Here is a 26,120-nt window from a genome sequence, read left to right on the forward strand (position 1 = left end):
TTGTCACATTCGACATTTTTGACAAATTGAAGTTAATACCATGGAGAGTCATCAAATGATAAATACTTTCGATCAGCTTACTGAAATATGTGAGATTGTTCTAGAAAATTCGAAAAATACCAAGTGTTTTGTCACATTGGTAATTATACCCGCATAACAGTAACATTGAGATTATAAATGAGCCTCGTAATGTAACAGCAATGAAATTTCTACCAGAATTTTTTTTCTGACTATTCACCTAGTATGCGATATGAGTTGTAAAAAATATCAGCCTCAAATAAGCACTTTTGAGTTCCTGTTAATTTTTAGTAATTTTAGTTTCCTCCCATACTGTCATCAAATGTACTCTTGGTATTCCATTTACTCAATGCCTACTTTTGTCGAATGTTACAAATATGCAGTTATGGGCAGTACATGAGTCTATCCAAAGACTCCTACAGAGATTTCTCTATGCAAATCTTTACAGGAATTCCTGCAGAGATTTCTCCAGCTTTTTCTTCAGGAATTTCTCCAAGGATCGCTACACAAAAATCTCTACATGGTTTCCTGTAGATATCGTTTCAGGAATGAACTGGTAGAGATTTGACTGTATATATAAATGAAATATGAGTTTCGTCTACGCAGTCTTCATCATAAATAGAACGTTGAAAAAAATAGAGACTGCGTAACTGAAAAGCATGTATGCTGTTCCGGGGATTTTTGTAAGGAATTCCTCCACAGCTTTCCTCGAGAATCCCTTCTTGGGCTCTTGCAAGAATTTCTCCAGCGATCCCTATAAGAACTCATAAAATAATTTCTTGTAAAATCCCCAATTGAATGGTAGAATCTCTGGAATAATTCGTTATAGAATTCCTGGAGCGATCCCTGGAGGAAATCTTAGAATTAAATCCTAGAGGAATCTTCAGAGGACTACCAGCGGAATGTCTGGAGAATTCACTGTGGAAATATTTTAAGTAATCCTTGAAGAAATGTTTCATAGAGAAACTTCTGACATTCTGCAAAAATCTTCTTGGAGGAATCTTTAGGGGAATCTCTTATTTTTTATTAGAGGAATGTCAGGAGAAATCGCTTGAAGAATCTTTGGAAGAATCGCTGGAGAAGTGCTTGAAGTAATCTATGCAATAATTCCTGGAAAAGTTCCCTGAGGATGGATTAATTCCCGGAGAAATCTATCTGGAGTGAATTCTTCAGAGTTTTTGCAATTCCCTCACAGGTCTTTTTATTGAATTCTTCGACGATCTGATTTTAAAATTGTTTCCGGTATTTCTCAAGTTATTATTTTTGGATTTGACGGAATAATAGTCTGATTTTTTTCTAAAGGATAATTTTGAATTTTATCAAGAGGATTTTTTAAAAACACTTCAGAGTACTTTTTAATAATGCGTCCCAATGAAGCTATTTTTGGAATTCCTCCAGCTGTTCTTTCTAGTATTCTAGTATCTAGTCCACAAGATATTTCCAACATTCGTTCGAGTTGATGTATGAATTCCTGCACGGTCATTTATTCAATCTAATTTGATTCTTCTAATCCTTTATTATAGAATTCTACGAGAAATTTGGATTTTTGGAATTTTTTCATTGGTGTTTGCGAAATTGCTTAATTTTTTTTACAAACCTTTTTTCAAGATAATCTGACGAAATTTTTCTGAGTTCTTCCTGCCAAAATTGTTATCATACAAAACCTTTATGCAAATACTTGTTGAAATTTCTGCAGAAGCTGATTCAAAAGAAATGTCCAGAAGTTAACGGAGAAGAATGTTTTATTTTGGCGTTACTATCCTGTTAATTATTATTACTTACGCAAAAATAATTGATTCTGAATCAAATCAACTACTTCAGCACTAAATTTTACTTTAAATCAAATTCACACATTCTATTGATTTTACAGTGATACCTCCATGAGTCGATGTTCCATGACTCGATATCGACTCATGGGACCATAGTAAAAACAAATTTTCATGGTTACTATGATGGTTCCTAGAAGCAGCTATCCAAAGGAATGCTGTTCCATGACTCGATATTTCCATGAGTCGATGGTCCCTTCAATATCAACTCATGGATGTTTCACTGTACTATAAGTTTTTATTTATCTCAATTATAATATTGATAATTATCACTATCCGAACACATTCACATCTTTATACTTCAAGTCATGCTCGCAAATCTACTTACTCTAACTTGCGAAGAATAGTGTAGGTGATTAGATAATCACAACTCAAGCAGAAGATTACGTTCAAATTAAAGTTTATGACGTGCACTTTTTTAAGTAGGGGTGAGAAAATGTAGGAAGTTTCTTATGAAATGTGCTCAAGAGTTTCTTTCGGAATTCTATCTCTTATTTCTTCTAGGGATACGCCACAGAATTTTTTTTTCGGGGACATCCTTATAAATTATTTCCTAGGAGAGACCAGACAGTTCTCCTCAAGGCGTAATTTTATCAATTTATTTATTTATCCAATGATTTTAAAAATTACTCCTTAAATTACTGTTTCGTTCTTTTGGAGTTTCTCACGAATTTCTTTCAGCAATTTATTTCTTTGTTTACATTAAAAATTGGCCACGTGGTGGTCAAGTTCTGAACTAAATTGTATCTCATGAGGAAGTGCTTATCCTCCTGAGCAACTTTGCCGAAGACAGCGTCCTTCTATGTGTTCGCATTCTCGAGTTATCGCATAATTAGCATCTACCGGAAGTTCGTATCGACGCTAGCGCCACGCGGTGGTCGAGTTCTGAAATAAATTGTATCTCATGTGGAAGTGCTTATCCTCCTGAGCAACTTTGCCGAAGACAGAATCCTTATGTGTGTTCGCAATCTCGAGTTATCGCATAATTAGCTCCTACCGGAAGTTCATATCGACGCTAGCGCCACGCAGCGGTCGAGTTCTGAACTAAATTGTATCTCATGAGGAAGTGCTTATCCTCCTGAGCAACTTTGCCGAAGACAGCGTCCTTCTATGTGTTCGCATTCTCGAGTTATCGCATAATTAGCATCTACCGGAAATTCGCATCGACGCTAGCGCCACGCGGTGGTCGAGTTCTGAAATAAATTGTATCTCATGTGGAAGTGCTTATCCTCCTGAGCAACTTTGCCGAAGACAGCATCCTTCTGTGTGTTCGCAATCTCGAGTTATCGCATAATTAGCTCCTACCGGAAGTTCATATCGACGCTAACGCCACGCAGCGGTTGAGTTCTGAACTAAATTGTATCTCATGTGGAAGTCCTTATCATCCTGAGCAACTTTGTCGAAGACAGCATCCTTCTATGTGCTCGCAATCTCGAGTTATCGCATAATTAGCTCCTATCGGAAGTTCATACCGACGCTAGCGCCACGCAGCGGTCGAGTTCTGAACTAAATTGTATCTCATGTGGAAGTGCTTATCCTCCTGAGCAACTTTGCCGAAGACAGCGTCCTTCTATGTGTTCGCATTCTCGAGTTATCGCATAATTAGCATCTACCGGAAGTTCGTATCGACGCTAGCGCCACGCGGTGGTCGAGTTCTGAAATAAATTGTATCTCATGTGGAAGTGCTTATCCTCCTGAGCAACTTTGCCGAAGACAGAATCCTTCTGTGTGTTCGCAATCTCGAGTTATCGCATAATTAGCCCCTACCGGAAGTTCATATCGACGCTAGCGCCACGCGGTGGTCGAGTTCTGAACTAAATTGTATCTCATGTGGAAATGCTTATCCTCCTGAGCAACTTTGCCGAAGACAGAATCCTTCTGTGTGTTCGCAATCTCGAGTTATCGCATAATTAGCCTCCACCGGAAGTTCATCACGACGCTAGTGCCACGCAGCGGTCGAGTTCTGAACTAAATTGTATCTCATGAGGAAGTGCTTATCCTCCTGAGCAACTTTGCCGAAGACAGCATCCTTCTATGTGCTCGCAATCTCGAGTTATCGCATAATTAGCTCCTATCGGAAGTTCATACCGACGCTAGCGCCACGCAGCGGTCGAGTTCTGAACTAAATTGTATCTCATGTGGAAGTGCTTATCCTCCTGAGCAACTTTGCCGAAGACAGCGTCCTTCTATGTGTTCGCATTCTCGAGTTATCGCATAATTAGCATCTACCGGAAGTTCGTATCGACGCTAGCGCCACGCGGTGGTCGAGTTCTGAAATAAATTGTATCTCATGTGGAAGTGCTTATCCTCCTGAGCAACTTTGCCGAAGACAGAATCCTTCTGTGTGTTCGCAATCTCGAGTTATCGCATAATTAGCCTCCACCGGAAGTTCATCACGACGCTAGTGCCACGCAGCGGTCGAGTTCTGAACTAAATTGTATCTCATGAGGAAGTGCTTATCCTCCTGAGCAACTTTGCCGAAGACAGAATCCTTCTGTGTGTTCGCAATCTCGAGTTATCGCATAATTAGCCCCTACCGGAAGTTCATATCGACGCTAGCGCCACGCGGTGGTCGAGTTCTGAACTAAATTGTATCTCATGTGGAAATGCTTATCCTCCTGAGCAACTTTGCCGAAGACAGAATCCTTCTGTGTGTTCGCAATCTCGAGTTATCGCATAATTAGCCTCCACCGGAAGTTCATCACGACGCTAGTGCCACGCAGCGGTCGAGTTCTGAACTAAATTGTATCTCATGTGGAAGTGCTTATCCTCCTGAGCAACTTTGCCGAAGACAGCGTCCTTCTATGTGTTCGCATTCTCGAGTTATCGCATAATTAGCATCTACCGGAAGTTCGTATCGACGCTAGCGCCACGCGGTGGTCGAGTTCTGAAATAAATTGTATCTCATGTGGAAGTGCTTATCCTCCTGAGCAACTTTGCCGAAGACAGAATCCTTCTGTGTGTTCGCAATCTCGAGTTATCGCATAATTAGCCCCTACCGGAAGTTCATATCGACGCTAGCGCCACGCGGTGGTCGAGTTCTGAACTAAATTGTATCTCATGTGGAAATGCTTATCCTCCTGAGCAACTTTGCCGAAGACAGAATCCTTCTGTGTGTTCGCAATCTCGAGTTATCGCATAATTAGCCTCCACCGGAAGTTCATCACGACGCTAGTGCCACGCAGCGGTCGAGTTCTGAACTAAATTGTATCTCATGAGGAAGTGCTTATCCTCCTGAGCAACTTTGCTGAAGACAGCATCCTTCTATGTGCTCGCAATCTCGAGTTATCGCATAATTAGCTCCTATCGGAAGTTCATACCGACGCTAGCGCCACGCAGCGGTCGAGTTCTGAACTAAATTGTATCTCATGTGGAAGTGCTTATCCTCCTGAGCAACTTTGCCGAAGACAGCGTCCTTCTATGTGTTCGCATTCTCGAGTTATCGCATAATTAGCATCTACCGGAAGTTCGTATCGACGCTAGCGCCACGCGGTGGTCGAGTTCTGAAATAAATTGTATCTCATGTGGAAGTGCTTATCCTCCTGAGCAACTTTGCCGAAGACAGAATCCTTCTGTGTGTTCGCAATCTCGAGTTATCGCATAATTAGCCCCTACCGGAAGTTCATATCGACGCTAGCGCCACGCGGTGGTCGAGTTCTGAACTAAATTGTATCTCATGTGGAAATGCTTATCCTCCTGAGCAACTTTGCCGAAGACAGAATCCTTCTGTGTGTTCGCAATCTCGAGTTATCGCATAATTAGCCCCTACCGGAAGTTCATATCGACGCTAGCGCCACGCAGCGGTCGAGTTCTGAACTAAATTGTATCTTATGAGGAAGTGCTTATCCTCCTGAGCAACTTTGCCGAAGACAGCATCCTTCTATGTGTTCGCAATCTCGAGTTATCGCATAATTAGCCTCCACCGGAAGTTCATCACGACGCTAGTGCCACGCAGCGGTCGAGTTCTGAAATAAATTGTATCTCATGTGGAAGTTCTTATCCTCCTGAGCAACTTTGCTGAAGACAGCATCCTTCTATGTGCTCGCAATCTCGTGTTATCGCATAATTAGCCCCTACCGGAAGTTCATATCCACGCTAGCGCCACGCGGTGGTCGAGTTCTGAACTAAATTGTATCTTATGAGGAAGTGCTTATCCTCCTGAGCAACTTTGCCGAAGACAGCATCCTTCTATGTGTTCGCAATCTCGAGTTATCGCATAATTAGCCTCCACCGGAAGTTCATCACGACGCTAGTGCCACGCGGTGGTCGAGTTCTGAACTAAATTGTATCTCATGTGGAAGTGCTTATCCTCCTGAGCAACTTTGCCGAAGACAGAATCCTTCTGTGTGTTCGCAATCTCGAGTTATCGCATAATTAGCCCCTACCGGAAGTTCATATCGACGCTAGCGCCACGCGGTGGTCGAGTTCTGAACTAAATTGTATCTTATGTGGAAATGCTTATCCTCCTGAGCAACTTTGCCGAAGACAGAATCCTTCTGTGTGTTCGCAATCTCGAGTTATCGCATAATTAGCCCCTACCGGAAGTTCATATCGACGCTAGCGCCACGCAGCGGTCGAGTTCTGAACTAAATTGTATCTCATGAGGAAGTGCTTATCCTCCTGAGCAACTTTGCCGAAGACAGCATCCTTCTATGTGCTCGCAATCTCGTGTTATCGCATAATTAGCCTTTACCGAAAGTCCATATCGACGCTAGCGCCACACGGTGGTCGAGTTCTGAACTAAATTGTATCTCATGTGGAAGTCCTTATCCTCCTGAGCAACTTTGCCGAAGACAACATCCTTCTATGTGCTCGCAATCTTGATTTATTGCATAATTAGCTCCTACCGGAAGTTCATATCGACGCTAGCGCCACGCGGTGGTCGAGTTCTGAACTAAATTGTATCTCATGTGGAAGTTCTTATCCTCCTGAGCAACTTTGCCGAAGACAGAATCCTTCTATGTGTTCGCAATCTCGAGTTATCGCATAATTAGCCCCTACCGGAAGTTCATATCGACGCTAGCGCCACGCGGTGGTCGAGTTCTGAACTAAATTGTATCTCATGTGGAAGTTCTTATCCTCCTGAGCAACTTTGCTGAAGACTGCATCCTTCTATGTGCTCGCAATCTCGTGTTATCGCATAATTAGCCCTTATCGAAAGTCCATATCGACGCTAGCGCCACACGGTGGTCGAGTTCTGAACTAAATTGTATCTCATGTGGAAATGCTTATCCTCCTGAGCAACTTTGCCGAAGACAGAATCCTTCTGTGTGTTCGCAATCTCGAGTTATCGCATAATTAGCCCCTACCGGAAGTTCATATCGACGCTAGCGCCACGCAGCGGTCGAGTTCTGAACTAAATTGTATCTCATGAGGAAGTGCTTATCCTCCTGAGCAACTTTGCCGAAGACAGCATCCTTCTATGTGCTCGCAATCTCGTGTTATCGCATAATTAGCCTTTACCGAAAGTCCATATCGACGCTAGCGCCACACGGTGGTCGAGTTCTGAACTAAATTGTATCTCATGTGGAAGTCCTTATCCTCCTGAGCAACTTTGCCGAAGACAACATCCTTCTATGTGCTCGCAATCTTGATTTATTGCATAATTAGCTCCTACCGGAAGTTCATATCGACGCTAGCGCCACGCGGTGGTCGAGTTCTGAACTAAATTGTATCTCATGTGGAAGTTCTTATCCTCCTGAGCAACTTTGCCGAAGACAGAATCCTTCTATGTGTTCGCAATCTCGAGTTATCGCATAATTAGCCCCTACCGGAAGTTCATATCGACGCTAGCGCCACGCGGTGGTCGAGTTCTGAACTAAATTGTATCTTATGTGGAAATGCTTATCCTCCTGAGCAACTTTGCCGAAGACAGAATCCTTCTGTGTGTTCGCAATCTCGAGTTATCGCATAATTAGCCCCTACCGGAAGTTCATATCGACGCTAGCGCCACGCAGCGGTCGAGTTCTGAACTAAATTGTATCTCATGAGGAAGTGCTTATCCTCCTGAGCAACTTTGCCGAAGACAGAATCCTTCTATGTGTTCGCAATCTCGAGTTATCGCATAATTAGCCCCTACCGGAAGTTCATATCGACGCTAGCGCCACGCGGTGGTCGAGTTCTGAACTAAATTGTATCTCATGTGGAAGTTCTTATCCTCCTGAGCAACTTTGCTGAAGACTGCATCCTTCTATGTGCTCGCAATCTCGTGTTATCGCATAATTAGCCCTTATCGAAAGTCCATATCGACGCTAGCGCCACACGGTGGTCGAGTTCTGAACTAAATTGTATCTCATGTGGAAATGCTTATCCTCCTGAGCAACTTTGCCGAAGACAGAATCCTTCTGTGTGTTCGCAATCTCGAGTTATCGCATAATTAGCCCCTACCGGAAGTTCATATCGACGCTAGCGCCACGCAGCGGTCGAGTTCTGAACTAAATTGTATCTCATGAGGAAGTGCTTATCCTCCTGAGCAACTTTGCCGAAGACAGCATCCTTCTATGTGCTCGCAATCTCGTGTTATCGCATAATTAGCCTTTACCGAAAGTCCATATCGACGCTAGCGCCACACGGTGGTCGAGTTCTGAACTAAATTGTATCTCATGTGGAAGTCCTTATCCTCCTGAGCAACTTTGCCGAAGACAACATCCTTCTATGTGCTCGCAATCTTGATTTATTGCATAATTAGCTCCTACCGGAAGTTCATATCGACGCTAGCGCCACGCGGTGGTCGAGTTCTGAACTAAATTGTATCTCATGTGGAAGTTCTTATCCTCCTGAGCAACTTTGCCGAAGACAGAATCCTTCTATGTGTTCGCAATCTCGAGTTATCGCATAATTAGCCCCTACCGGAAGTTCATATCGACGCTAGCGCCACGCGGTGGTCGAGTTCTGAACTAAATTGTATCTCATGTGGAAGTTCTTATCCTCCTGAGCAACTTTGCCGAAGACAGAATCCTTCTGTGTGTTCGCAATCTCGAGTTATCGCATAATTAGCCCCTACCGGAAGTTCATATCGACGCTAGCGCCACGCAGCGGTCGAGTTCTGAACTAAATTGTATCTCATGAGGAAGTGCTTATCCTCCTGAGCAACTTTGCCGAAGACAGCATCCTTCTATGTGCTCGCAATCTCGTGTTATCGCATAATTAGCCTTTACCGAAAGTCCATATCGACGCTAGCGCCACACGGTGGTCGAGTTCTGAACTAAATTGTATCTCATGTGGAAGTCCTTATCCTCCTGAGCAACTTTGCCGAAGACAACATCCTTCTATGTGCTCGCAATCTTGATTTATTGCATAATTAGCTCCTACCGGAAGTTCATATCGACGCTAGCGCCACGCGGTGGTCGAGTTCTGAACTAAATTGTATCTCATGTGGAAGTTCTTATCCTCCTGAGCAACTTTGCCGAAGACAGAATCCTTCTATGTGTTCGCAATCTCGAGTTATCGCATAATTAGCCCCTACCGGAAGTTCATATCGACGCTAGCGCCACGCGGTGGTCGAGTTCTGAACTAAATTGTATCTTATGTGGAAATGCTTATCCTCCTGAGCAACTTTGCCGAAGACAGAATCCTTCTGTGTGTTCGCAATCTCGAGTTATCGCATAATTAGCCCCTACCGGAAGTTCATATCGACGCTAGCGCCACGCAGCGGTCGAGTTCTGAACTAAATTGTATCTCATGAGGAAGTGCTTATCCTCCTGAGCAACTTTGCCGAAGACAGCATCCTTCTATGTGCTCGCAATCTCGTGTTATCGCATAATTAGCCTTTACCGAAAGTCCATATCGACGCTAGCGCCACACGGTGGTCGAGTTCTGAACTAAATTGTATCTCATGTGGAAGTCCTTATCCTCCTGAGCAACTTTGCCGAAGACAACATCCTTCTATGTGCTCGCAATCTTGATTTATTGCATAATTAGCTCCTACCGGAAGTTCATATCGACGCTAGCGCCACGCGGTGGTCGAGTTCTGAACTAAATTGTATCTCATGTGGAAGTTCTTATCCTCCTGAGCAACTTTGCCGAAGACAGAATCCTTCTATGTGTTCGCAATCTCGAGTTATCGCATAATTAGCCCCTACCGGAAGTTCATATCGACGCTAGCGCCACGCGGTGGTCGAGTTCTGAACTAAATTGTATCTCATGTGGAAGTTCTTATCCTCCTGAGCAACTTTGCCGAAGACAGAATCCTTCTATGTGTTCGCAATCTCGAGTTATCGCATGATTAGCCTCTACCGGAAGTTCATATCGACGCTAGCGCCACGCGGTGGTCGAGTTCTGAACTAAATTGTATCTCATGAGGAAGTGCTTATCCTCCTGAGCAACTTTGCCGAAGACAGAATCCTTCTGTGTGTTCGCAATCTCGAGTTATCGCATAATTAGCCCCTACCGGAAGTTCATATCGACGCTAGCGCCACGCGGTGGTCGAGTTCTGAACTAAATTGTATCTCATGTGGAAGTTCTTATCCTCCTGAGCAACTTTGCTGAAGACTGCATCCTTCTATGTGCTCGCAATCTCGTGTTATCGCATAATTAGCCCTTATCGAAAGTCCATATCGACGCTAGCGCCACGCGGAGGTCGAGTTCTGAACTAAATTGTATCTGATGTGGAAATGCTTATCCTCCTGAGCAACTTTGCCGAAGACAGAATCCTTCTATGTGCTCGCAATCTCGTGTTATCGCATAATTAGCCTTTACCGAAAGTCCATATCGACGCTAGCGCCACACGGTGGTCGAGTTCTGAACTAAATTGTATCTCATGTGGAAGTCCTTATCCTCCTGAGCAACTTTGCCGAAGACAACATCCTTCTATGTGCTCGCAATCTTGATTTATTGCATAATTAGCTCCTACCGGAAGTTCATATCGACGCTAGCGCCACGCGGTGGTCGAGTTCTGAACTAAATTGTATCTCATGTGGAAGTTCTTATCCTCCTGAGCAACTTTGCCGAAGACAGAATCCTTCTATGTGTTCGCAATCTCGAGTTATCGCATAATTAGCCCCTACCGGAAGTTCATATCGACGCTAGCGCCACGCGGTGGTCGAGTTCTGAACTAAATTGTATCTCATGTGGAAGTTCTTATCCTCCTGAGCAACTTTGCTGAAGACTGCATCCTTCTATGTGCTCGCAATCTCGTGTTATCGCATAATTAGCCCTTATCGAAAGTCCATATCGACGCTAGCGCCACGCGGAGGTCGAGTTCTGAACTAAATTGTATCTGATGTGGAAATGCTTATCCTCCTGAGCAACTTTGCCGAAGACAGAATCCTTCTATGTGCTCGCAATCTCGTGTTATCGCATAATTAGCCTTTACCGAAAGTCCATATCGACGCTAGCGCCACACGGTGGTCGAGTTCTGAACTAAATTGTATCTCATGTGGAAGTCCTTATCCTCCTGAGCAACTTTGCCGAAGACAACATCCTTCTATGTGCTCGCAATCTTGATTTATTGCATAATTAGCTCCTACCGGAAGTTCATATCGACGCTAGCGCCACGCGGTGGTCGAGTTCTGAACTAAATTGTATCTCATGAGGAAGTGCTTATCCTCCTGAGCAACTTTGCCGAAGACAGCATCCTTCTATGTGCTCGCGATCTCGAGTTATCGCATAATTAGCCCCTACCGGAAGTTCATATCGACGCTAGCGCCACGCAGCGGTCGAGTTCTGAACTAAATTGTATCTCATGAGGAAGTGCTTATCCTCCTGAGCAACTTTGCCGAAGACAGCATCCTTCTATGTGTTCGCAATCTCGAGTTATCGCATGATTAGCCTCTACCGGAAGTTCATATCGACGCTAGCGCCACGCGGTGGTCGAGTTCTGAACTAAATTGTATCTCATGAGGAAGTGCTTATCCTCCTGAGCAACTTTGCCGAAGACAGCATCCTTCTATGTGCTCGCGATCTCGAGTTATCGCATAATTAGCCCCTACCGGAAGTTCATATCGACGCTAGCGCCACGTCGCGGTCGAGTTCTGAACTAAATTGTATCTCATGTGGAAGTTCTTATCCTCCTGAGCAACTATGCCGAAGACAGCATCCTTCTATGTGTTCGCAATCTCGAGTTATCGCATAATTAGCCTCTACCGGAAGTTCATATCGACGCTAGCGCCACGCGGTGGTCGAGTTCTGAACTAAATTGTATCTTATGAGGAAGTGCTTATCCTCCTGAGCAACTTTGCCGAAGACAGCATCCTTCTATGTGCTCGCGATCTCGAGTTATCGCATAATTAGCCCCTACCGGAAGTTCATATCGACGCTAGCGCCACGTCGCGGTCGAGTTCTGAACTAAATTGTATCTCATGTGGAAGTCCTTATCCTCCTGAGCAACTATGCCGAAGACAGCATCCTTCTATGTGTTCGCAATCTCGAGTTATCGCATAATTAGCCCCTACCGGAAGTTCATATCGACGCTAGCGCCACGTCGCGGTCGAGTTCTGAACTAAATTGTATCTCATGTGGAAGTCCTTATCCTCCTGAGCAACTTTGCCGAAGACAACATCCTTCTATATGCTCGCAATCTTGATTTATTGCTTAATTAGCTCCTACCGGAAGTTCATATCGACGCTAGCGCCACGCGGTGGTCGAGTTCTGAACTAAATTGTATCTCATGAGGAAGTGCTTATCCTCCTGAGCAACTTTGCCGAAGACAGAATCCTTCTATGTGCTCGCGATCTCGAGTTATCGCATAATTAGCCCCTACCGGAAGTTCATATCGACGCTAGCGCCACGTCGCGGTCGAGTTCTGAACTAAATTGTATCCCATGTGGAAGTTCTTGGTCCCCGAAACAAGTTTGCTGAAGACAGTACATTCCTATATGGCCTGCATCTTACACAATTTGGTGATGACTGCAGATTTCTGGAATGAGTGTACTGAAATTCCACGTGGCCAACATGGTCCCCTTCGTAGCCGATTCCCGGTGGCCACTGGATCCGGAACCGGTATTCCAGGTAGTGATCAGAATCTTGAGGAGTATATCTTTCGAATGCGGCATAAATTTCATTATTCGGTTGATATTTCGCTGATTTATAGGGGTATACATTTCTGGGTCATAATGACCCCAGTATCTTATTAAGTTGTTTTTTTGTGGCGCCATCTTAGAATCACCTTAAGAAAAAATTTTTTTGGTCTTGCGCTTCGTTTCCACAAAATATTAAAAGTCAGGGAATTTCAGAAAGATCCGTTTGATAACAACAGAGATATTGCAGGTTGAAATTCGATTTTGGGTCATTATGACCCCAGTATCTAACTAAGGTTAATAGGTTTCCAGCGGAATACGGAGCTTGCTATTGGTAGTAGTATGAACTTTCGAAAGTTTTCAGAAATATCGCAGCAAAATTCTAAAATTCTCAGCAAGGTCCTTAAAATTCCTAGCAAGCCCTATGGTAGACGTCAATTCCTATATGACTTCTAGGCAAGATATCTAGCAAGCTACTTCAGAGTGTTAGCGGATTTCTGTGGATTGTTAACGGACACCTGAAGATTCTTATCGGGCTGTAAGGGTTTCATAGCGGGATCCTGCGAATATCTGTTATTATTTGTGTATTCTACGAAATTATGGGCCACAGTTGAGGATTTTGGTGTTCTCAAGCGACTTGAGAGTCGCATGTTAAGCATCACTATTCTATACCATTTTTCAATTATTTCTAGGAAAATTTTTCATCCATATTTCTGTAGAAAATCCAAATGAATGCTTAGTCAATATTCCGTTTCGATAAATATTATAGTGTTTGTATATTCCGATTGATTTCAGCTATTTCAGCTATGAGCCCTTTTGAATGTAATAAATCATTTTATATAAGATTCCATACTATGCAAAGAACATAATTTTGAAGAGCCATTTTCAATTGATCGAATATTCTGAAATTTAGCAGCAGAAGCTATAGCCATTAGACCACCAACCCCGTCATTGTAAAATTTGACGCTTGGAGTTAAAAGACAAACTGTTATGTTATGTTATGTTTATTGAATTAGAAAAATCGTTGTTTTCTAACACCTAGAACTATTTTTAAATACGTTTTTTATGAAGAGTATTGTATTTCTGTATTCTTTAACTATTTCATGGAGTTTTCCACTTATGCAATTATTGTTTTTACACGGCCTATGTAAACAAATAGTATACATAAAGCTTATAAAACATCATTGAAGATATTTCAGCAATCAAAAGTGTGTGGAGCGTCTGTCACAATTAACATGACAGGTCTATAAATTTTGTTGTCAAAAACGGAATCCCACTGTATTTGTATTAAATGGTTTACTTTGATTAAATTTGGTCAATATATTATCATTAGTGAACAGAAGTTTGGTTTTATTATTAAGTTCACTGGTGTACAAATGTTAAACATAGGTATATAGATTTGAAGCAAATAAATTCCAAAAATCTCCTCTACTCGTTTATCATAACAATAACAATCATATTCATTGATTTTCTTGTATCAACAAATTTATCCGAAATATCTTCTTTAATTTCAATATTCAGCAACTATTAAAATGATGAACCTTTTGGTAATTTAAAACAGCAAATCAGCGTTGGAAAACCCTCAAATTTTTATATCTCATGCCTGAGATTTTTCACGCCTGAGTTGTAGCTCACGCAACTTAACAGACAAAATATCTTGCATTAGTTGACTCATCCATTTGACTCATTGGGTTATATTTCCACAGTTTTTTTTACGCAAAGCACTTATTATTTGATTGTCGTTTGGAATATAACGAACATTTCTGATGTGAACAATAACATATGGTCTTTGAGATTTCCGATGAGTTTCATGATTGAATCATCTTTAAAGTGACACGGGAGATCGTGTTATTTTCCCAATCTTTTGTCTCCCTCTAACAATTTTCATCAAAACTTTGCGGAAGCAAATTTTGATATTTAGTGAACCGATGAAGCTGAAAATTTAATTTGTTGTACACTAAATATATAGAGTTATATAATAAATGTTTCTATATTTTATAAGAAGTTCTGGAATCCAACGGCACTTAGCTCTTTCTTCATATCTAGTTTGGTGATTTACGTCTTTGGTTGTTAGTGATTTTAACGTTGACACTTGATTTTCACTCATTAAATTTTCCTAAATTTGTTCATAAATTCATTTGTTCTATAAGTAGTGACAAAAATGATTGCAACACATAATCAAATCGGTAGTCGCGAAATATTTCTTCAAAGAAAACATTTTTTTTTTTGTTTTCGTACCGATTTCTAAAAATATATTGTAATTTTCACATATTGTTCACCTTAAAAATACTTACAATGTTCTCTGTGACTACAAATTAGTTAGATCTACGTTATCTTTTGAGAAAACTACAGCTCCTGATTCATATGATAAAACCCATAAAACTGAATGCATAACAAATATATTTCGTCTTTGGCAATTGCAATAGTATCTTAAGATGCACAAACAAATAGAGGCGAACCATTTCGCCTCTATTTGTTTGTACATCTTAATATGTTGTAAAATCAATCCCCAAATATTGTAAAATCAATAGTTTTTAAGATAATTAGGTCGTTTTCACCGGTGATCCGTCTTTTCGGTCATAATATATGAAAGTTCTAAGAAAAAGACCGCCAAAAATAGAAAAAATCCCATTTCAAATAAATTATTAATTTGTTCAACAACAGCACTCCTGCTTGAGGATTCTCTTAGCGCTGCAAGCATACAGAACTAAAATATGTCTTCTATGTCCAACGTTTCGATTGTATTTCCAACCTTTTTTTAAGGGTCCCCGGTACAACTTATAACAGTCAAAAGCATCCAACCCTCCTGCCTGATAGTGAAGCAAATCAAGAATATTTTTAGGGTCTATTCTGATGCGCATTAATGATTTTTCGTATTCTGATGTTCATGCACGATCTCAGTTTCCAAAGTTGGACATCTTGCACAATCTAGATAAAAATTCATTGGACGATAGGAATGGTTTGTTTTTCCACCATAGCAACCATAGCTGGGAAGAATAAATATAAACCATGTCAAATTAAAAACGCATTTCTAACAGTTTTTGTTAGGGAATTTCTCAAGAGTCTTTATGCAGATTTTTTCGAAAACTCGTCTAGAGAATGCAGTAACTCCTTCGATGATTTCTTCAAAAAACTCACCAAGAAATATGCAAATGTTTTTCAGAAATTCTTCTAATGACACCTCCAGACACACCTCTATAAATTCTTCAACAGATTCCTCGAGAAATTCTTACGATTATTCTCGAAGGGACTTTTCCAGGATTGCACCTGATGTTTATTTAAAAAATGCCTTTATTTTCAGAAACTCCTTCAAAAATTTTTTTACGCTTTTAGAGGCTCTCCTAGACGTAGATCTTATGTTTGATGATTCCCGTAGTGATGAAAATGTCTGTTTTTAGACCACAGGAACATATGGCATGCCAAACGAGGTATTTTTTCGGGAATTTCGATAGTTTGATTGTTCTGTAAATTTCCCTTTTTATGATGCGGCATAAAACTCCTGTTCAGGAAGCTGCTTAAAATCCGCTTTCACATCAGTTTCGTGCGAGAACGTCAGATCCTCTTGCTGCGTGAGCAAAGTTTTGACACGCTCTTCCTCTTACTTGGAAGTCATTATGGAAACTGGAAAGCAATAGGTGATAACTCATCATAGCAATCATTGTATATACACTCAATCTTCAAATACAGTATTAAGGTTTTATTTTAATGCATTTTCAATAGAAACACATCAATTTGAAGTTGACCAATTTTTGCGCGTTCCAGTCTTTATTGTCAGGAAATAATTCAGAGATATTTTTGATATGTTTGTTTCTTCAAAAATTTAACCAATAAATAATTCAGATATTTTCAATACATTCCTCGAAGGATACAAGCAGAAATTTCTTCACAGATTCAACCAGGAATTCTTCCGAGGATTGCCACAGCGGTTCCTCCATGGTTTTACCAAGGATTCCTCAAGGAATTCCTTCTGCAATTCATATAGGAATTCCTCTTAAAAATCCTCCAGGGACTTCCCAAGTAATTTCTCTAGGGAAATTTCGCCACCAAATGATTCAGAGATTCTTTTAAAAACTCGCACATGAGTTTCAGTAATTCCTTCATAGTTTTCATCTAGGCATAATTCAGATATCTTTCAGAAATTTCTCCATAGATTCTTTAGATAACGTCTCCTGGAATTTATTTATAATTTCACCAGGGATTAGTCCAGTTAGTCTTCCAAGATTTACTCCTTCCATTTGTTCGGAGATTCCTGAAGAGGATCTTCCAGAGATTTCTCCTGGAATTCTTCGAGGAAATCTCTCAGGAATTTCTTCAAAATCCGCTTCAAAGATATCTCGAGGAGTTTTTTCAAAATATATTTTTGCCAGGAAATAAAAGATATTTTCGAAAGCTTCAGCGTGTATTCCAGTAATTCCATCAAGGCTTTCAACAAATAATTCAACAAGAAATAATTGAAATAGTATCAACACGGAGTTCCCCCAGAGAATACTCCAGAAATTGTGTCTAAGATTCCAGGGATTCTTCCAAAAATTACCACGGAGATTTCTCTAGGGTTTCACCAAGGCTCCTTCAAGAATTCATCATGCAAATGTCTCCAGATATGCCTCCACAGTAAAAGAATAAAAGATTACGATTCTAATGACACTTTGATTTAAAATTTTGGTCGATCCAATGCTGAGGAAATTAGGGTAAGTGTACCAGTTATGGACATAGTGTTTCCCTATTTCGCCATACGTGATTACTTTAATGTCTTCAAATTTTGAAATTTTGTGTGTGATGTATTACTTAGATTTAAGATATAACTTGATGTTAAAGCATTCAAAAATATTTAAAATGTGAAAGTTATCAAAATTTCACATATGGCCAAATAGGGAACCACTATGGCCATAACTGGTACACTTTCCCTAGATATGATTTTTCAGTGTGTTTTTTGAAAAATGTCACAACTTTAAGTAAAAATTTAGTATACAAAATTCAAAGAATGTTTTTGGAATAACTCTTTGCCTTTCGAATGCGGCTTAGAGAGTTTCAATTGGACGTGTAATCACAGAGATATGGACTGAACACTTTTGCATGTTTTTAAGGGGGTGAACCAAAACTTATGCACGGGAGTGAATATGCGGTTTTGAGAATTAGGAATCAACAACCGTACATTTATTATAGGTTGAATACTTACCAAAAAATGACCTGAAAAATGATTTCCATAGGTTGTATAGTGTTCAATACACAACGAAAGTGAATATTAAAAAAATATCGCTCGAATGCCCAATTATAGTCATAGTCGTCAATATATAACAATTTCCATAAAGAATTAACATTTTCATAAATTGATCTAGCAGAATATCAAACCATTTTATTTGGAAAGTCGATTTGTTCTACAAAACTGTCTTTGATTGTAAGCACCATCATTCCAAACATTAATTTTATTTTTCTGGTACACCCTAACAAGCACTCATCACACCGGCGGCACAGCGCACCGAATAGCACTCACTTGGCGTTTTCAGTATGGCTTCCAACCGATCCCATGTATCGATGTACTCCTGTTTGTTGTGCTTATCCAGCCGATTGTAGATTATCGGCAGCCCCTTGATGAGTTGGATGAAATCGTCGATCCGGAAGCTGGACATCGGTCCCGGGTTCAACCGCGGCATCCGTGTCCACAATTTTTCGTATATTTCACTCCGCGTTTCGGCACTAAGCGATTCCATGATTAAACCGAACCGAACTGATTGCGCGTAATGGCCGTCGTCGACGAGCGAACCGAACTAGAAATGCTAAAATTAGATCCCCCTTCGTTTGGCGGTGCAGATATTTGCGAGACCCGGCTGCTTAATGCTCTTTCGCCGCAATCAAATAGGTAGGTACGCTCGAGACACATACACTGACTGGGACTGAGGCGTGAGAGGCCCGGGCAAGGCTTTTTTCCGCTATTATTTGTCCAACTTGCTCTAAGCCCGAAGGGAGAATCTGCAGGGACACTTTGTTTTGGGGACGATTCGGTTGTGCGAATGTATTGCGCCGAAGGGAAACCCGACGACCGATACGCGCGTATAAGCGCCTCGGTTTGCCAAGTACGAAGCAATGTGTGAGAAATAGAGCGAAGGGAGTTCTGTGGCTTATTGTTTGACGATAATAGTTACCCTCATCATAATCGTTCTCGTACCTACCTACAATAGACACCAATTCCACGAGATGCGAGAGATGATGCAAAGTGAATCGCACACACAATCAGCAGGATGTGCAAACGAAAGCAAAACCCCTCTGACAAAGGGGGAATAAGCGTTCCAAGCGCTCGTTATCGTTTTCAAGTTTTTCAGCCGACTTGCACACACAAGCACAAGCGTGGAGAGCGCGTCGAAAAATATAAGGCATTCGCCGAGTAAGCGTTTCTGCAAGCACGTGGTGAATTGCACACGCGATAGCGGCCGGCGTATGGTGGATTCTGCGCGTTGCGTGAAATTTAAGATATTCAAGTAGGGCACTGATTTGTTAGAATAAGGGATGTTCAGACTAGATAACATAACAATGAATATTCTGGTGTAATTCAGTAAGATGAATATTTTCAATGTGATATAAAACATATTGAAATTTTAATTGATTACTCACATGCATTTTCCATGAGGCAGGCAAACATTCAGAAGAAGTGCGTTGAAATGTTTATGTTGAACACCACGGTACTACTCGGTTACTGCATAAGGGCCTAACTGACATAAGCGATTTCTCTTCATCGATCCTCTCTTTCGCTAATAACTTTGCTAAATTATATAAATCTAGAATAATTCTTGTTAATGAAGCAAGATTATAATAATAATAATTATAATAATTATTATTATTATTATCTTTATTATCGAGACTTTCAGCCTGTGCACAATGGTCGGGCTCCATATTAAGGGGCGGCCAAAACTACCAAAAATTTTTTTATAGATTTTTATGTTTTTTATCATTTTAAAATATACCTCATGTATTATATGATGACGATCCTTAATTGAAATTGAACTAAAATTTAAATTTCTATGATTTTTATGACGGCAAACTGGCTGAAGTCAAAAAATTGGAAAATGTTACAATAAAATAAAGTACAAAATTTATAATTTAGGAATGCAATATTTCCCCAAAGTTACGCATTATCTGAAAGCTAGTGGTTCAACACTTTAATCGAGCATGTGGGTGGGAAAAAATATTTGGTTGAAGTTTTCATACTATTCAATATTACACTTTAGTAATTTTGATAATTTTTAACATGAAAAACAACTCTTGTCGCGTCATGTTGCCGCCATTTCAAATATTGCACTTTAAAATGCATCCTTAGATCTTACAAAAAACGTTTAAATTTTTTGCAGAAATTTGTTGATTTGCAAGTTAGAGCTATTTGAATAATTCAATATTTTCATATATTTTGAAGATATTTTTCAAACATAGTTTATTTAAAATATATTTTACCACTGTTCATACACATTTTGATCAAACTCGGCCAAATACAAACAAAAAATGTGCTTTCAGCCCAGTTTGATAACATTTTTAATGAAAAAACTTTTTTTCAAAAAAGTTACATAATATGTGAATAACTCCTTCTGAAACCATAAAAACGCCAAATAACATATAAGGTTTACACATTTCATCGATTAAGGCAATAAAACTAGTTTTGGCCAAACTTCATTTTTTTCCGACCATTGTGCTGTGGCTGGATCGTCTCCGGGTGATGCAAGGTATGAATGAAGAGAAATCAATGAATGCTGATAAGCCCTTATGGAAAAACAATGCTGAATTCTTAGTAGGTGCACTTTCTTCAAATAAATCACTAAATAATTACAAAAGATAATTGCAATGAAATATTGGTAGCGCTTCTTCACTTAAGAGCCTTCGTGCCCTTACCAAGCTTGTACTGTGTATGATGAGCGAGCTTTTTCCATATGCGTGTACATAGGTAATATCTACACGATGCGTTTGGATAAAGAAAACATGAAAGAACTCCTGGAGATCATTATGGCCGAACACCTGAAATTTAAAAAAAATGATTACTTCTGAAATGCCCCCTCCAAGGTTCCGGACGCCGTTTGACAGAAAAATTACACTATTGGGAAGCTTTAGGGAGCATGGCAGTAACAAGATGTGAAGCTAGGATAGGATAACACGAGCCATACGTAATGAATGATACCGCGCATAGTGCTACTGTCAGTCTTCTAGGAGAATTACATTCCTGCCTGAATAAATATTACTACCGGCTGCTATATTTGGATATGTGGATAGCTCCTTTGATTTTTTATGACATTCTAAGCATTTAAAAGAAAAAGCATTTTTTAAGATGGTGGAATCTCTCATAAAATGATTTGCATTCATAATGTTATGTCAATCACTCCTTCAGGTTTAGTCGAAAGAATAGCTGATGATTAAAAGAAGAAAAATATTTAAATGAACCATCAACAAGTGCAATTCCAGTAATTATGAAAACACTATGTTTTAAAAAGCTCTTGGTTCCAAGAATGACTAACTTATGATCAAAATTAGAGCAGCTATAAGTTGCTCCTTTGGCATGGTGATGGTTTATTTGAATACATGTGATGTTACTATTCATTTTGTTTTTACATTTATTAGATATATTCAATCTTGAAATCGTCTATGAATCTGGTCTATTAATGATCCAGATGGTTCTGACTCTGTTTGGATTCTGCAGGACAGTTCTGGTTCTTTGGTGGCCCAGTTTTATTTTTGTCCGTCGCTAGTCCAGAAGTATTCCGGTCCTTTGAACCCTCTGAGAAATTTGGGTCCGTATGTGTTCTAGAGTACTGCTGGTTTTTTTTAATGCCCAGAGCACTTCCCAGTTCCAAAATATGCCCAAAATAACTCGAGGATTTTGAGGTGCCGGGATGATTCTGGGATCCCTTGAGGAATTTGATCTTTAGGAGGTCCAGCATTTTGATTGGTCTGTTGATAGTGTTTAGAGGATTTTAACTCCGGCAACTTGCCGTCTGTCACGCTTGTCGCCGGGTCATAAAGATTCCCAGAGCATACGCTACTTACCAGCTCTTGCCCTTTGGGATCGTCACTCAATTGAGCCATTCCATCTGAACCAGATTTGAACATAGGGTAATGTGCTAGTATCCATCGTATTAAGCATTGATCAGTGAGAACTGCAATTTTCCCAGTATTGCAGTTAATGATGCTGATACAAACCGATGCCAAACAATTCTTTCTCAAAACGGCTTTAGCATTGTACAATAACATTTTGATAAATCTTGATCTCTTTTTAGAAATAATGCAAAGAAAATGCATCTTACCGTATTCTCAATCCGTCGTATCGTTTTCAACTCCGTCGCAATCAGTTTCCAGATTCGTCTCACAACTTTCGGCTCACTGTGTGTATTGAGTGGTTAAAACACAACATATCAACGCTATAATAAAATGTTTTACTAGAATATATAGATCTACGGGCATCTCCCTCCATTCCTTCAGCATGATGGAATATACTAATTTCCTTTAAAATTAATTGTTCGTCATCAAAATTCAGCCCGAACTATGAACACAATTCGTTTTGACCGTACAATTATGGCATTTGCTCACAGTACAGCGAAAACAACACAATCAAAAGAATCGTATTTTTACGTCGAGCGTCGCGCACACATTGATGCGCACAAGCTTTTTTTTCTCAGTACGACGGATAGAACTTTGTTTACATTCTCAATCATACGCGGCGGTTGAGGAAATTTCGTAAAATTTGGTGATTTATTGAAGTTTTACGGCGTGTGATTGGAATTAAATCCTTCAGTGAAGAAGTACGAAGGTTTTCCATAGTGAAAATAAGTGCCCGGCGAAGTAAGTCACCCACGGGGGCGGGAAGAAACTTGTATCGGAAAGTGGTGTGGCTCCGTTGATCGCTAAGCATTTCTCTCAAATCGTGTTCGTCCATGCGATTTCGGTGAAAAAGTGCTAAGTGGATAATTGAACTGAAGTTATTTACCAAAATACAGTAGTTTTATTGCATTTTTTGTGTACAAGTGTACAAACCATAATAGATTTCACAAAATTACACTTGGATAATGAATCTATGTTGCAGGTAAGTTTGAATACCCGCCGTAGTGGAACATTTAAAGTTTGATACGACGAATAGTAGCGCTTACGACGAAGAAGAACAAAACCCTACCATTTTTTTGAAGAGTTGCTTGCCCGAACTTGTAGTTGATGAAGAAATTACATGCTTTGAAATGCTGCATGGATGCCTCGTCAACAGTGAAGAACCATTCAGCATGTTTCTCGTAGAGAACGTTGCTTTAAGTGGTTCTCCATTTGTCGATACTCAAGCCATCGTTTTGACTTTCAATGAAAATTCAAATAGTGTCATTGTCATCGTTTACAGTTTGGGGGAAAAAGCCGATCATCACCTCCATTCTTGGTAAGGACTGTTCATTTTATAAGGTGGGCACTTTGTTTATGCTATATCTTTTTTATTTATTGATAAAATCGTAATCGGTTTTCTGTGCATTGTTCAACTATTATTCTACAATGCTATGAAAATATAAGATCTAAGAAAATGTTTTTGGTTGCAGAGCTAAATAGTTTTACGAAAAACTCCTAAAAAAAGCTGTTCGTCAAAGTTTAACATTATTTTTCTCAAAACAAATATCCTATTTTTTATGAACAAATTGTGTGTTTGTATCCTTAACTATTCTACTAAAGGTATAGCTTAAAAAATCAATTATATTTCACAATTCTCTGACATTAGGTAACTTCAATGATTAACCTATTTATGGCTAAATTTGCTAATACACCATCCTTTCACTCCCAGCAAAAGAGAAAAGTAAAAAGCGTGTTCAAAACTAGTTTGGATTACTAAAGAAACTATATTTGTATAAACGGGAGCTGAATCGTGAGTTTAAACCACAGTCTTAAGTATAAATTTTACTGTTTATGGTAGTTTTACTAAAAAGTCTCATGAATAACATATTATGAAAATAATATATGGAAAATAAAATCGATTTTATTACAGCAGTGTTGTCAATTTTGATGATTGTAAATGTACTTTGAAAGGTCTTCTTAGAATAAAGCAATTGTGTTTCTATTGTAATTTTAATGTGACGTGGGAACTAAATAAGTAACTCTATGAAGGCGTAAGTTATTTCTCATATTAATACTATATTAGCACTTGAATCAGGACTTACTTTTAACCAAAAAATTCCACTCATATAATTTCTCTTCAAATTAAAATTATTTATCTCTAAAATATATAAAGGGAAAATGGTTTAATTATATCTGTAAAATTGTAGCTTCAAAAATAACGATTTTTTCCATCAGACTTCTGATTAAGGAAGCTATCGAAGAACAAGCCTTTTTTGGAAATAAATAATATAAATTGTCGAATTTTTCAGCCAATTTCTAACAATTATTGATTTTGATAACCTCCAAAAATCGACCGTTTCCATCGTCAGTGATGCATTTGAACGCGTTCAGTTCGCGTTCCAGTTCAATTTGTTGAACGCAGCGATCAAGTACACTCTTAAAAATAATATAAATTACTCTGGATGTAATTCTGGTTATGACTGAATGACACATGATGTAAGTGATGGAACGACACAAAAACGTGTCCTTGAAGATGTATTGAACAAAAAATGTAATTTTACATGTTAAAGGACACGAAAATGATGGAACTGTGATCGTCATTTCCCGAATCGTACACTAACGTATTTGAAATTGGACACAAATTCACGTCATTCGGCTCGCTTCTTTTATGATTTATTGATTTGCATAGTATCAAGAACTGTATGTTTTTGCCTTCATAAAAGTTTACGACGACTCATTCCTTTATTTTCCAAGCGAGAGCTCCGATCATAATCGCCAACTGAACGGGCCGTTCTTGAGCAACGGCAGGCTCTTGCTCACAAGTTCATTGACTACTGCGTTCTCGTGCAAATTTGGCTCGGGATCCGTTCACTTTTGGCTCGCGTTCAGTTCAAAATGCATCACTGTCCATCGTTGTTCCATATTCGTGTGAAATTAAATTATTTTAGAGAATTTTTATAATCACAACATTGTACGATACTAGTCGAACGATGTGCAGAAAACCAATTGAAATTTCATTGATAAATTAAAAAGATACAGCATGCACAAGGTGTCCACTTTATAAAATGAACAGTCCTTACATCTTGGACATGGTTCTCTATTACCTTAGGTGCCATCAAATTTTGGATAACTGCAAGGGACATCAAGTTCTTTATTTTGTCTTTGGCTTAAATGCCCGGGTTTCGAAGCGAAACGGTATTCTTAACAAAGTAAAAGTATTCTTTGAATAAGTATCTTGCTCTTAGAAGACACCGTTCACAAATCATGCGTTATTGGAAGGTGGGAATAGTGTTGAGAGCTACGGATCATGCATTCATTATAAAATGTTCTATAATTATTTATCATTTCGAGCAACAGTGCCAAATCTTTAAAAAGCTGATGTAATGCAAACGTATATGTTGGATGCCAAATGGTTAACCCTCATTAAATTACGTGAAACTCAAGCACCAAGCTGATGTTGTATACGAACAGCGAAGGTTTCCCACCTGTTTGTGGATAAAATACAATAGAACGAACACTGAAGTGTTAAGATGACTACAACAAGAAGTAGGATCGTTTGTAAACTATCAAAGTGTGCAGCAAAGTTGCTTCTGTTGGGTAAGAGCATATTTGTGTGAAACACAGTTAGTTTATGAATTATGACCAAAAAATGAGGAAAACTTCCATTCTTTCGGAGCTTTTGTACCAAAATGCTAAGAAAAATCAGTTGTGCCTTTTAAAGTGCCTTTTTTTTCGTTCAAAGGTTGCATTTAGAAATACCCAAAGTTTGTGAGATATAGCCGTTTTAAGGAATAACTAAGCCGAAAAATTAAAGAGAGTGTAAATCAAAACCCTTTAGTGTTAAGTAGATAAAAAAAAAGATTTGAGTACTATACCATTTAATTCCACTAGTTTGTATCCTTTGACAGATACGCGTATTTCGACCTCAACTGTATTATGTGATGAAAAATGGCATTTTCTTCCGAACTAATCTGTGATCATATGCGACTTAACATATGATAACAATTGTTGATTTGACAGCTGCTACGGATTGATTCGACTTACTTTGTACGAGTGTACGGGACGAAACAAAATGTTCAAATGAACACTGAAAAAAAGCGTTTTATGCGAGGAAACTCATTAATCTGATGATTTATCCATCGTATTTTGCGGGTTTTATGTAATTTGTGTGAATAAACAAGTTATTACGTGAACTTTCGTGTGACTTCTGGTTGTCTGGGAAAGGATATTATAGACTCAAGTATTATGAAATTTTAATAAAAACAAAAAC

At 39.5% G+C, this 26,120-nt stretch overlaps 1 protein-coding gene across 1 annotated transcript in view; it reads right to left on the minus strand.

Moving 5' to 3' along the window:
* Positions 1-19,142, minus strand: part of LOC5569953 — a 38,276-nt gene extending 19,134 nt beyond the window's left edge. The window contains exon 1 of the mRNA XM_001658806.2: positions 18,291-19,142. Within this exon, the coding sequence (XP_001658856.2) occupies positions 18,291-18,507 (217 nt within the window). The 5' untranslated portion in view covers positions 18,508-19,142. The remainder of the gene's footprint in view (positions 1-18,290) is intronic.
* Between the last annotated feature and the right edge of the window lie 6,978 nt (positions 19,143-26,120).

This window comes from Aedes aegypti, chromosome 3, assembly GCF_002204515.2.
Source record: "Aedes aegypti strain LVP_AGWG chromosome 3, AaegL5.0 Primary Assembly, whole genome shotgun sequence".
Lineage (NCBI taxonomy): Eukaryota > Metazoa > Arthropoda > Insecta > Diptera > Culicidae > Aedes > Aedes aegypti.